This window comes from Castor canadensis, chromosome 5 (genome assembly GCF_047511655.1).
Source record: "Castor canadensis chromosome 5, mCasCan1.hap1v2, whole genome shotgun sequence".
In the NCBI taxonomy this organism is placed as follows: domain Eukaryota; kingdom Metazoa; phylum Chordata; class Mammalia; order Rodentia; family Castoridae; genus Castor; species Castor canadensis.
Window position 1 is genome coordinate 159576063 of NC_133390.1, and position 12834 is coordinate 159588896.

The window sequence follows — 12834 nt, forward strand, 5'->3', positions numbered from 1 at the left end:
AAAGATTTGGATCCTGATCCAGGTTATTAGTCTTCCTAGTCATCTTGAGTTTTCATTACACAAATGTAAAATGGGTCCAGTGATTACAGTTACTGGCTGGTAAAGTAAGTCCTTATGGGGTGGTGGGAAAGATCAAGTGAGGTACCTTACGCAAAAGTAGTTTAAGCTGCACACTTGATTTCCCCCACCCTGCCATGGGACTAGGGTTTACACTTGCAAAGCAGGTGCTCTACCACTTGAGCCACACCTCCAGTCCATTTTTCTCTGGTTATTTTGGAGTTGGGGTCTTGCAAGCTATTTCCCTGGACTGTGCTTGAACCATGATCCTCCCAATCTCAGCCTCCCAAGCAGCCTCCCAGGTAGCTAGGATTACAGTGAGCCACTGGCACCCAGCTCATATGTGAGTTAGTAAAGCTGTGGTAACTCTTGGGTAACTTCAGGGTTTATAAACTGGTGAATGCTGACAGAAATTCAGGAAATTCTTCTTTTTTATGTCTCCCCTCACAGTGTTCCTTTTGTTTGCATTTCTGATTCCTGTGTGGAGGGGTTCTAAACATTTCTGCCCAGAATTGTCCAGCTGCTCCAGTTTAAACACATGTAGTGTTTGGTGTTAGGCAGCTTGATGTTACTAAGAGGCAGCGAAGACTGCATAAAGCCTTCTTAGGACTTGAGGTCCTATAGTGTGGACAAGTCCACATTGCTTTTTATTTTTTAAATCTTTGGCAGTACTGGGGTTTGAACTCAGGACCTCATACTTGTTAAACAGGCACTCTACCACTTGAGCCACTCTGCCAGCCCTGACAAGTCAAATTGTATCCCTGAATTAGACCTGGGCTGCTCTGTGTCTTTTTGGACATGCTTGTGGGGTCTCTCCTCCCCATTTGGCAGGTGCTTTATATGCTCAAGATCCTGTCCTTTGCTTGATGGGTCTTAGGAGATGTCGGCTTACCTGGTAGTATAGAGCAGTATTTACTTGAAATTTGAATATAACCTCCAGTCTCTAGATCCCCACTTTTAGAAGTCACAGCAGTCTTACGAAATGCTACTTTGTTAGTATCTTATTGCTGTGTAACAAATTTTTTCAGAATGTAGTGGTCTGAAGCAATAAGCATTTATTGTCCTCTGTCTGTGGGCCAGGAATTCAGGAGCAGCCTAACTGGGAGGTTCTGGCTCAGGGTCTCATGAGCTTTGCAGTCCAAGGTGGCTCTCTTATGGCACTGGCTCATTGATGCTGGTTCTTGGTTCTCAATTCCCTGCTTCTCAATAGGAATCTAGAATGTTCTCACAACATAGCACCTGGCTTCCTCTAGAATGAGAATTCAAGAGAGTATAAGGCAGAAGCAGTGGTGCTAATGCATGTGTGTATTAAAATATACATTACATCAAGGTTAGTATTTTAACCATTTCTAAGTGTCTATTTCCATGACATTAAGTATGCTCACATTGTGGTACAACCATCATAATCTTCAGAACTTTTTCTTCTTCCCAAACTGAAACTGTACATACTGATCAATAGTTCCTGCCTAGTACACTTGTAGCTACTCTGAAGACTGAGGTGGAAAGATCTCTGAGTCCAGCAGTTTGACACCAGTCTGGGCAATGTAGTGAGGCCCCAGTATCAAAAACCTAACCAAAAACAATAGCTTCCCATTTCCCTTCCCCCATACTCTGGTAATCTGTTAGTCTATTTTTATGAATTTAAGTACTCTAGATATATAAGTGGAACAATACAGTATTCTTTTCTGACTAGCTTATTTTATTTAGTGATGTCTCAAGTTTCACCCATATTGTAGCATATACTCAAATTTTATTCCTTTTTAAGGCTGAATAATATTCCATTTTATGGATATACCACATTTGGGCACTTGGGTTGCTTCTACCTTTTGACTACTAAGAACAGTGCTGCTATAAACATGGGTGTACTAATACCTCTTAGTGTCTCTGTTCTCAGTTCTTTCGAGTATAAGGCAAAAGAGGTATTACAGCAGTGCTTTTTATGACCCACCTTTGGAAGTATCACACCATCACTTTTATCACATGCTGTTTGTTAGAAATGAGACCACATTTAAGGGGGGGATAATTAGACTCCATCTTTTGAAGGAATGAGTGTCAAACTTACAGGTATACTTTAAAGTCACTGTATGTAGTGTTTAATGCCAGGTTAATTGCAAGTGTACACATTGAGATTTTTTAGTAGTTCTTGATTATATTATGGTAATCTGGCTTTTTTTGTAACCCATTTGTGGCACTCCAGTTGGGAAGGCCAGATAAAGATGGTCTAGATTATGTAAACATACAATGAAACATTCCCCATAGAGTCCTGTGGACTTCCGACTCTGTGTTCAACAACCCAGTGGTCTATGGGCTGCTCTTAGGAAACACTCATTTAGGGCTGGGCTGCCCATCCACAAGGTTCCTGCATAGCCCCTCTACATGGAGTTGCTGTTTCTTTCCTTATCTTCCATTTCCTGTACTTCCTTGTCCTTTTTCCCTCTGCCCTATGCTGATTACTCATACTGAATCCTCTCCTGAAAATACTTCCCAGCTTCATGCCTTCTTGATCACCTGAATATGCCTACTAGTCCCTCAGGCTTGAGATCAAGTGTGTTCTCCTCCCTAGAGTTCCCTTGGCCTCTTCTTTGATCTTCTCCCCTGCCTTTTGCTCTTCTATAGCCTACTCTACCTTAATGAATCTTCTGTTGAACCTGGCATCTTTTGTTACAGATATTTGTACTTGTAGACACATGATTGTTCCCTGAGGATATGATAGTGGGTAAGAGACAGATGTCTGTAGGCGTGCCTCACCTCCTGGGAAAGCAGCTATTAACGGAAACAGGTAAACAGAGAAAGAAATGAAATGATTACAGGTCAGCTTAATGCTCTGAAGGAAGCAAGCAGGAAATTGACACAGGCAAGAAGGAGCTGGTGTCCACTTTAAATAGAGTAGTTAGGAATTCTGAGACTGCAGGAGGACAAGGATGTTGTCTGGGGAGAGTAGGTATGGAATATGTATAGTATGTTAGGACTTGAAGGGCTAGCGTGTCATGGGATCTGTCTTCTTCTGCTAACTGCTGCGATCACATGTCCTTCTTTGTTGTTGTTGAGACAGAGTCTTGCTATGTAGTCCATACTGGCCTGAAACTTACTATGTAGTTCAGGCTGGCCTTGAAAATGTGATCCTCCTGCCTCCGCCTCCCCAGTGCTGGGATTACTGGTGTTAATCACCGTGCCCAGTTTTATCACACATTTTAGTAGATTTGTTTCTGCATTTCCAAACTCTAGCATACTTCCTGGCTTAGGGGAGGTGCTCAGAAAATTTCTGAGGAATTTTGGTTGGGTAACATTGGATTTTTGTCATTTTTGTCCAATTTCCTTTTATTTATTTATTTTTTGGCAGTATTGGGGTTTGAACTTGGGGCCTCATGTTTGCTAGGCAGGCATTCTACCATTTGAGCTGCTTCACCAGTCCTATTTTTGTGAAGGGTTTTTCAAGATAAGGTCTCATAGAACTATTTGCACAGGCTGGCTTCAAATCGTGATCCTTCTGATCTCTGCCTCCTAAGTAGCTAGGATTATAGGTGTGAGCCACTGGAGCCCAGCCCATTCTCCTTTTTTTGTTCTGTTTGATATTAGCACCATGGCTTCGTGGTTGGCTCAGTGACCAGATGTACTACTTGCTTAAAATAAGGACACCATACTCACCTTATTTACTATGAAGTTTTGGTTCTCTGTCCTTTCCAAGTTGAACTTTGGGTATACAAGAAGTTTTTTTTTTTTGCTGGGGATCTAACAAAGTACTCATACGTACTAGGCAAGTACCCTACCACTGAGCTATACCCAGAGTTCTAAATAAAAATTTTTGATACTTTTTGGCCTTTGGAAGATAGCAGCTTTGTGACCAATTTAATTTTGTCATGGTGACCACCAGTGTTCCCGACAGTTCTCCTCCTGTGGTGTCTTCCTGATATTTACCATATGGATGTCATTGGTTTGTTTTGATGATTCATCCCAGTTTCTATGTGTATTCCTATTGCTATTTTATGGGTCCAGGTGCTGGTAATGAAATCTTTCTAAAAAGTACATGGAGGGCTGGTAGAGTGCTTGCCTAGTGTGTGCAAAGCCCTTGATTAGAGTTCAGCACAGGAAAAATAAAAGAATAAAGGTGCCAGTGGCTCACACCTGTAATCCTAGCTACTCAGGAGGCAGAGATCAGAAGGATCGTGGTTCAAAGCCAGCCTGGGCAAATAGTTCTGTGAGACCTTATCTTGAAAAACCCTTCACAAAAATAGGTCTAGGGGAGTGGCTCAAGGTGAAGGCTGTGAGTTCATCCCCCAGTACTGAAAAAAAAAAAAAGAAAGCGCATCTTAAAAATAAAAACAACCCCGCCCCCAGAGTGTTAAAAACCATAAAAAAACAAACTGCATCCCATTGAACATTTTTACTGAATGCCTAAAGTATGCAGGGCATTCTGGGTAAGCCTGTCTTTCTCCACAGATTAATCCAAATGCTAAGTCCTCTCCAGAGCTGCTTTCCTAGCAGGCCATGGAGAGACAGGGCCTCTCTTGTGGTCCTGGTTACTGTCTCTAGCCAGTCTGCGTAATTGAGAGTTACACTCATGTACCCTATTCCCCCTCCAGTCATCCAGGGATGACTGTGCTTGGTCCCTTAGCTTACAGAAAGGGTGGGGAATCCCAAGGATTCCAACAAACTTTGGATTCTTACCACAAAGTCCTGTTGATTGGTCATCTATTTTGTTTCTCCAGGCCTAGCAGTTTGTTTTTCTCTTGAATACAAATTCAATGTAATGCAATCAGCAGTGCGTAGTCCTGCCTTTTGAAGTGTTTAACAATCTTGTGTTTATATAATTGTTTAAAAGTCCTGTTTCTGAAGCTTGGCCTGGTGGTTCATGCCTGTAATCCCAGCACTCAGGAGGATCACAAGTTCAAGGCCAGGCTGGGCTACATACTGAGACTGTCACCAAAAAAAAAGGACTACATTCTGAAGAGATCCTACAGTAGTAATTTTTTTTTTTTAATTTTTTGGTGGTATTGGGGTTTGAACTCAGGTCTCACACTTGCCAGCAGGTACTTTTCCACTTGAGCCACTTTGCCAGACCTACAGTTGCAATTTTAATAGAAAATGAAAGGTTTCTAGTGCATTCTATGAGATTAACATAGCCTGCTATTGAAACTGCAGGATGGCTGGACAAATATCACTTATAAAAGAGGTGCAAAACTTGTCAATAAGATGGGTGGCTGGTGGCTCACGAGTGTAATCCTAGCTACTAAAGAGGCAGAGATTAGGAGGATAGTGGTCCGAAGCCAGCCCGGGAAAATAGTTCTTGAAAATACCCAACACAAAAAAGCACTGGTGGAGTGACTTAAGTGGTAGAGCACATGCCTAGCAAGTGTGAAGCCTTGAGTTCAAACCCCAGTGCTGCTAAAAAAAACCAACCAACCAAACAAAAAAACCCCAAAACCCGCCCCCCAAAATCTTGTCAATAAAAATATTGAAGTGCCAGTAGACACCTGAGAGGGAGTCTCACAGGATGGTCTTGACCTCATGGGTGCATGTTGTCCTTCCACCTCAGCCTTCTGAGTAGCTGGGACAACAACAATGTGCCTCTGTGCCCGGCTCAAATAGACACTTATTGAATGGTGCATGCAGTAGAATATGACTTATGGTAGTAAAATAATAATAAATTTAGTAGGAAATCTATTATTTCATTATTTATTCCTAGGTGATCATCTTGACAAAGCTAAACTCAAAATTTATTCTTTTTTTGATGCTGAGGATTGAACCCAGAGCCTTGGGTGCTGATTCACATCCCCCCTCCCTCAAAATTCCTTCTTCTTCTTCTTCTTTTTTTGGTGGGACTGGGGTTTGAACTCAGGCCTTTGTGCTTACAAAGCAAGTATTCTACCACTTGAGCCATACCTCCAGTCCATTTTGTTCTGGTTATTTTGGAGATGGGGGTCTCAGGAATTGTTTATTCAGGCTAGCTTCAAACTGCCATCCTCCCAATCTCAGCCTCCTGAGTAGCTAGAATTACAGGTGTGAGACACCAGTGCCCACTTCAAAATTTGTTCTTGATGAGTCCTTGGTAAGTTAGGTTATAGAGAGAAACTTCAGGAACCTTGACTAGCAGTGAGACGCTATAGATATTTTCTTTTTTTAAAGACAGAGATGCATTGCAAAGCCATAGTAGAGTTTTATAGAAAGGAAAAGGAAAGTATAAACACTGCAAAAGAAAGAGCGATGGGCCTGAAACTTTTTTTTTTGGTGGTGGTACTGGGGTTTGGATCAGGACTTTGTGCTTCCAAAGCAGATACTCTACTTTTTGAGCCACACCTCCAGTCCATTTTGCTCCGTCAATTTTTGGAAATGGGGTCTATTTGCCTGAGCTGGCCTTGAACCTTGATCCTCCTGATCTCAGCTTCCCAAATAGCTAGGATTACAGGTGTGTGCCATCACACCCAACCAACAAACATTTGTTAAATGTGTTTTATACTAAAGTATATCTCCAGTCCTTCCCAGCTACAATGTTGGTTTGGCAATTAGAGTCTTATCAGTTCAGTGTCTGTCAGTTACATGTTGAGGCTAGAATTCTGTTCCCTTTTCTGCCTGTACTAGTTCTATTCATGTCTCCTCTTTTTGTCCATTTTGCTTCATCTTCTCTCTTCAGCCTATGTCCAACTATTTGGGTTGAACCAAATAAAATTACTGTTTGGTGGGTAAAAAGCAAATTGGTTATGATCAATTTCATGTGGTTCAACTTAATTTTTGTTTGTTTCGTTTTGTGTGAGTGACTAGGGTTTGCTTGAGCCATGCTTCTAGCTCATTTTGCTCTGGTTAGGATTGTATCTTGTGCTAGCTCTAACTAGGATTACAGTTTGAGAGACCCTGTTTTGAAAATACCCAACACAGAAAAAGGGCTGGTGAAGTGGCTCAAGTAGTAGAGCACCTGCCTAGCAAGTATGAGGCTCTGAGTTCAAACCTCAGTACCACCTGGGGGAAAAAAAGAATTTGGACTTTGTAGGCTTCCAGTGGCTCATGCCTATAATCCTTACTACTTGGAAGGTTGAGATCAGGAGGATTGAGATTCGAGGCCAGCCTGGACAAATAATTCATGAGAGCCCATCTTCAAAATAACCAGAGCAAAGTAGACTGGAGGTATGGCTTTGCAAACTTGAAGCTCTGAGTTCAAACTCCATCAAACCCCTTCTCCTCCAAAAAAAAAAAAATTTAGAGTTTCTCCTTAGATTGCCAGCTTTTTTATTTTGCCAAATATTTAAAATAATAATCTAACACCAGTGCTGCAAAATAGATAGATAGATAAATAAATAAACAAATAAAATATGAATTATTTATACCTATTATGGTTACGTGCTTATGGTAAAACATACAAAGGGATATACATCAAATGAAGTTAATCTTGTATTTCCTGTCTAGTTCCTTTATCCACTTAAGAAAAGCTTTGAGTTGGGGTGTGTTATGACAGATTGTGACTTTGGAGGGCTTGCTAGTCTCTGGCAGGTTCAGTGAATGAGGGAGCAGGATTGTTGCTGAGATGTCCACATCCTTCTCCCCATTTTATAGACAGGAATAGATTTAGTAGTCTTTTCTTTTGTCTAACAGATGTACTACTGGGCTCATTAGCTCACACAGTTAGCCAGTCTGCTGTCAAGACATCTGGTATTTATAGCAGCTGTTACTTGTGGACTGAAATAGAAGACTGTTTCAGGGCTGTTTATTCCTGATGTTAATATTCTTGAACAGTTAACATGTGTATAGTTCTGTTAGGAATTTTTGAAAACATACCTTCTCAGTCCTCTGTGAGGGCACACGTGAAGTGATGGGTGCTTGAATTTGGGGAGAGACTTAAATTGGAATGGAGAGTTGAAGTCTGAGAATCTTGGAATTGAAAAATTAAATGAGACACATGACCTTCAGGAGGAATAGGGAAACCAGAATTCATTTGCTAGACATTAATTGAGTGATCAGTATGAACAAGGTACTGGGATTGTTTAATGCCAGTCTGCCTTAGAGGAAACTAGTATAAGATCAATGACGACACAATCTCCAGACACTTGAAAGCAGGCCTGTTCATTTAGATAGCACATGCTCATTAGGACAGTACTATAATAAGTGCTGGGTACAAGACTGGAAGGACATGGTACAAATCCAGACATGTAGGAAGAAAATATAGGTAAACTTTCTCAATCCAGAATAGCAATCTGGTTAATACAAATATATTAAGAGAACTACTCCATGTAGTATTTTTCTGGGGATTGAATGCAGGGCCTTGCTCTTTCTAGGCAGGCACTTTACTATTTGTGCCACATTCCTAGTCCTTTAGCTTTTAGTTTATTTTTCAAATAGGGTCTTGCTAACTTTTGTCTGGGTTGGCCTCAAACTGAAATCATCCTATCTGTGCTTCCCAAGTAGCTGGGATTACAGGCATGAACCACCATTCCTGGCCCTAGCCCTTTTACTTTAATCACTTATTTTTAGAATGAGCAATACATTTATATAGTTGAAAAATAAAACCGTATTAAAAAGTACACTGCAAAAAGTTTCCCTCACACTTTTGTCTCTCTTCACTCCCCACATTCCCTCCTTTTTTTTTTTTTTGCAGTATTGGGGCTTGAACTCAGGGCCTACACTTTGAGCCACTCCATCAGCCTTTTTTTGTGAAGGGCTTTTTTGAGATAGGGTCTCTGAAACTATTTGCCCAGGCTGGCTTTGAACCACGATCCTCCTGATCTCTGACTCCTGAGTAGCTAGGATTACAGACATGAGCCAGTGGCGCCTGGCTTACGTGTTCCTTATGTGAATCATGTTTAAATGCTCGAAGCAAAAACTGCTCTGGGTATTTGTGTTAGGGGTTTTATTTATTTGTTTGTTTGTTTATTGTCACTGTGACAAATCCCTGACAGCAACAAGTTAAAGGAGGAAAGATTTATTTTGACTCATGGTTTCAGAAGTTTCAGTCCGTGGTCAGCTGGCTCCATTGCTTTTAGGACTGTGGTAAGGCAGAAACATCACGGACGAGGGGCATGCTGGAGTAGAGCTGCTCACCTCATGAAAGCCAGGAAGCAAAGAGGAGACTGGAAAGGGCAGGGGACAAGATGTATCTTTCAAAGGTATGCCTCCAGTTACCTCCACCCCCCCCACCTTCTACAGTTCCATCACCACCAAATACCCTATTACAATTTTTGAATCCAGAACTAGAGGTATGACTCAAGTGGTGGTAGAGTGCCTGCCTCTTAAGCACAAGACCCTAAGTTCAAACCCAAGTACTGCCAAAAATAAAATGAAAATAAATTTATTAAAAAATTAATTTTGAATCCAGAGCTGAACATGGTGGCTCATGGCTATAATCCCAGCACTTGGGAGTATGAGTTCTGGCTAGCTGGGGCTACAAAGTGAGTTCAAGGTCGCAATGGACTACAAAGCAAGTCTGTATCTCAGAAAGTACCAAAACCCCACAGTTTTTAAATCTGTCAGTGGATTAATCCATTTATTAAGGCAGAACCCTCATGATCCAGTCACTTCTCTAAAACCCTACCCCTGAATACTGCTAGCATTGGGTGCCAAGCCTTCAAAACATGAGCCTCTTTGGGGGCTTCATATCCACACCATACCTGTATTTTATCCACAAAAGGATTGGGTCCTGACAAAATTATTGGAGGGTTAGAGGACTGGGACTCACAGGGCCTGCCTGCCTTTATGGTATCAGTTTGAGGGACCTTCCACTGGAGCTGTCATCTGGAGCCTAGGAAGACACTATTGCCACTGCCACCCACACCACTGTCCATTGCCATATAGCACTCAGGGAGCTGGTAACTAAACATTAGATCTTTGCTACTGCAGACCAGTACAGAAGTGTCACTTGGGAGCTTGTCAGAGCTCATAGGCACTAACTTGATCTGCTGAATAAGATGTCACATTTGAACACGATCCCCTGATGGTTTACGTGGATATCAAAGTTTGAGAGGCACTGCACTGGTGTGCTGGTTATGACAGTAACCCATGGAGCCCTGTGACCTTGGTTGCTGATTGAAGGGAGCCAGAGGAATGTTTGTTTTCCCAACTGTCAAGCCTTGAAGAATGGTGGAATGGAGATAGAAAGACCCCTCTATTGAACTTTTTGCGGTCCTGGGGTTTGAATTCAGGGTGTACACTTTGAACCACTTCACCTGCCCTTTTCTGTGAAGGGTATTTTCAAGATAGGGTCTCTCGAACTATTTGCCAGTGCTGGCTTGCAACCATGATTCTCTTGATCTTTGCCTCATCAGTAGCTAGGAATATAGGCATGAGCCACCTGCACTCAGCTTCATCTTCTTTTAAAAACAAATAATAGCTTACCATACACAGTGTTCTGCATCATTAAACAATATGTCATGGGAGAGCTTGCTATATCATGGCATATAGTATCATCTGGTTCTTTTTAACAAGTGCATAGTACTCCATTGAACGGATTAAAAGCACTTAAAATTGAGACTGATACCATCTGGGTTGTATGATCATTCTTAATTTATTGACATAGGGTAAATAGAATCTGGTCATTAAATGTTTGCTTCCTGTGTCCTGTGTGCTCAGACCTTTTGTACATGTCATCTCTTCACCAGCACTGCAACTACCTTTACGTGAGGGAACTTAATACTTCATAAACTAAGGAATTAGCAGGTTGAGATTTGGACATAAGTCTGTTGCCCTTTGTAATTTGTTATTTGACCCAATTACACAGCATGTGTAAATGATAGGACCTTGATATGTTGGTGACATGCTGCTGTGGGAATAGGTTTGGAAGGATACTATTTTGGACATTCTGGGTGGGTATGAAAGGAATTTCAATTTTTTTCTGACTCAGGTATCCAGCTCACATAGAAGACATTGACTACGAAGAAGGAAAAGTACTCATCCATTTCAAGCGTTGGAACCATCGTTATGATGAATGGTTCTGTTGGGACAGTCCTTATTTACGCCCTTTAGAGAAAATACAGCTGAGGAAAGAGGGCTTGCATGAAGAGGATGGATCTTCTGTGAGTAACAAATCTGGGGGTTCTGTAATGATCGGGGTCAGCCGTTGGGCAGTTTGTGTTCCAGCCTGTGATATTCAGTGTGAAAGTCAATGCTTGCTGGTCCTTATTTTGGCCTGAGATCCCGGAGATCTGGTGCTCTCAATGAATCCCAGTCTTTATCTGTTTGATGTGATTGATGTTAATAGCACAAACTAACTCAGCTGAGGCTGCACTGATGCTAAATGGACCTGGTTTCTCTTTTACACTGCCATGATTTCCTAATCTCTAGAACCTCCATGGCACATAGTAGGTCTTGAGTAAATATTTGTGAATAAATAGATATTCTAGCCATCTAGATCATTTGTTAAGTCGTTCTGCTGTGTGCCCCTTTACTAAGCAATAATCTCACATGTGGATCCTGTGCTAGTTTCATATGCAAGGGCTTTTATAAGCCTTGAAGAACTTGGAACTGATTGGACAGTTCTGTTTTCTCAGTTTCATCATTGTGCCTGGAGCTTTTATTGACCTCAACTTGATCTCTGGCTGCCCTTTTGTTGTTTGTTTCTTCCTTCTAATTTAGGTTTGTTCAGTATTCCTACATTTGATGTTCAGTGTTCATTGTACAGAATTTATCAAGCAAGTTGTGTGCTGGGAAAATGGTATAAAATATAAGAGGCGACTGGGTGCTTCCCTTGGCAAAAGACCCCAGTAGAACTATAGGTGGCATTAAATGGCATGAATGCTATCTCTCATTCCTTCCAGCTCCTATACTGGGTGCATTCTCTGGTGGCCCTGGGCTCTTACTTGCTTTCAATGTGTATCCTGGATAGGGGTGGATTATCCTCAGTGCTGTGCATGAGGCCCAGACCTTCCTGTTTGGGGGAGATCTTGTGTCCTAGCCCTCTTGTTTTAACTCCCCCTACTAAACATCAGAATCTTCTTCCTCCATCTCAAATAGCCCATTCCCTTCCCTTTCTCTTATCCATCCCAGCCTCTTATGATTTCTGGTGCAATGTATGTCTTATGAAATTAAGTTGGTAATGGGATTTTTTTTTAAATATTTTTTAGGAATTTCAAATAAACGAGCAAGTGCTTGCTTGCTGGACTGATTGTCGCTTTTATCCAGCCAAAGTCACTGCTGTTAACAAGGATGGTAAGGCATTTGAGTTGTTATATTCACTCCTGATGTATGGGAAAGTTTGTAATGAGAGTCTGATTATACCTTGTCAGTGGTTATTGCCTAGGAATACGCTTTCTTTAAGTTAATATGATGAGAGTTAGGAAAAGATTATAAATGAAAAGAAAGCTGGAGAAAAGGGGGCTTGCTCTGGGCTCAGTCCCCAGTACCACAAACAAAAGAGGGGCAGTGTCATGGGAATTGACTGTTGTCTTAAATTTCAGTTGTTGTTTTAAAAACAATCATGGTTAATCTGCTATTCTGCTGTCTAGGACTTCCTGATATAATTGGTGAAATAGCCCCTGTTGTTCCTTTTTCGTATTTGTGAATAGCTTACAAATTAAATGAACACCAATAAGCACTTTAAAAATGTGCTTTGTGGATACAAGGTGTCTGAAGGTAGAGATTGAGATGCAGAGAAACAGCACTGAGTTGAGTTGCCTTTGCCAGAGTATAGAATGTATAAGGATGCAGGACAAGGCACTTGACCCAAAGAGAGCTCCATTTTGTTAGTGTAAGGGTAGAAAAAGTTATTGAGGTTATTATGTATAGTCAGAATCCTGACACTCAGAGAACATACTCTGGGTCCAAGAGGTACCTTTTTTTTTTTTTTTTTAGCATATTCTACTA

At 41.4% G+C, this 12834-nt stretch overlaps 1 protein-coding gene across 8 annotated transcripts in view; it reads left to right on the top strand.

Annotated features, from left to right (window-relative positions):
* Phf20 (PHD finger protein 20) overlaps positions 1-12834 on the top strand; it is a 123724-nt gene that overhangs the window by 40145 nt on the left and 70745 nt on the right. For 4 of the 8 annotated variants that reach the window (XM_074074656.1, XM_074074662.1, XM_074074658.1 and 1 more), the window contains 3 exons: positions 9024-9146; positions 10877-11048; positions 12096-12180. In XM_074074656.1, coding sequence (XP_073930757.1) covers positions 9024-9146; positions 10877-11048; positions 12096-12180 — 380 coding nt within the window. Of the gene's footprint in view, positions 1-9023; positions 9147-10876; positions 11049-12095; positions 12181-12834 lie in introns of those variants that run through there. The other 4 variants (XM_074074659.1, XM_074074661.1, XM_074074660.1 and 1 more) reach the window with 2 other exon arrangements.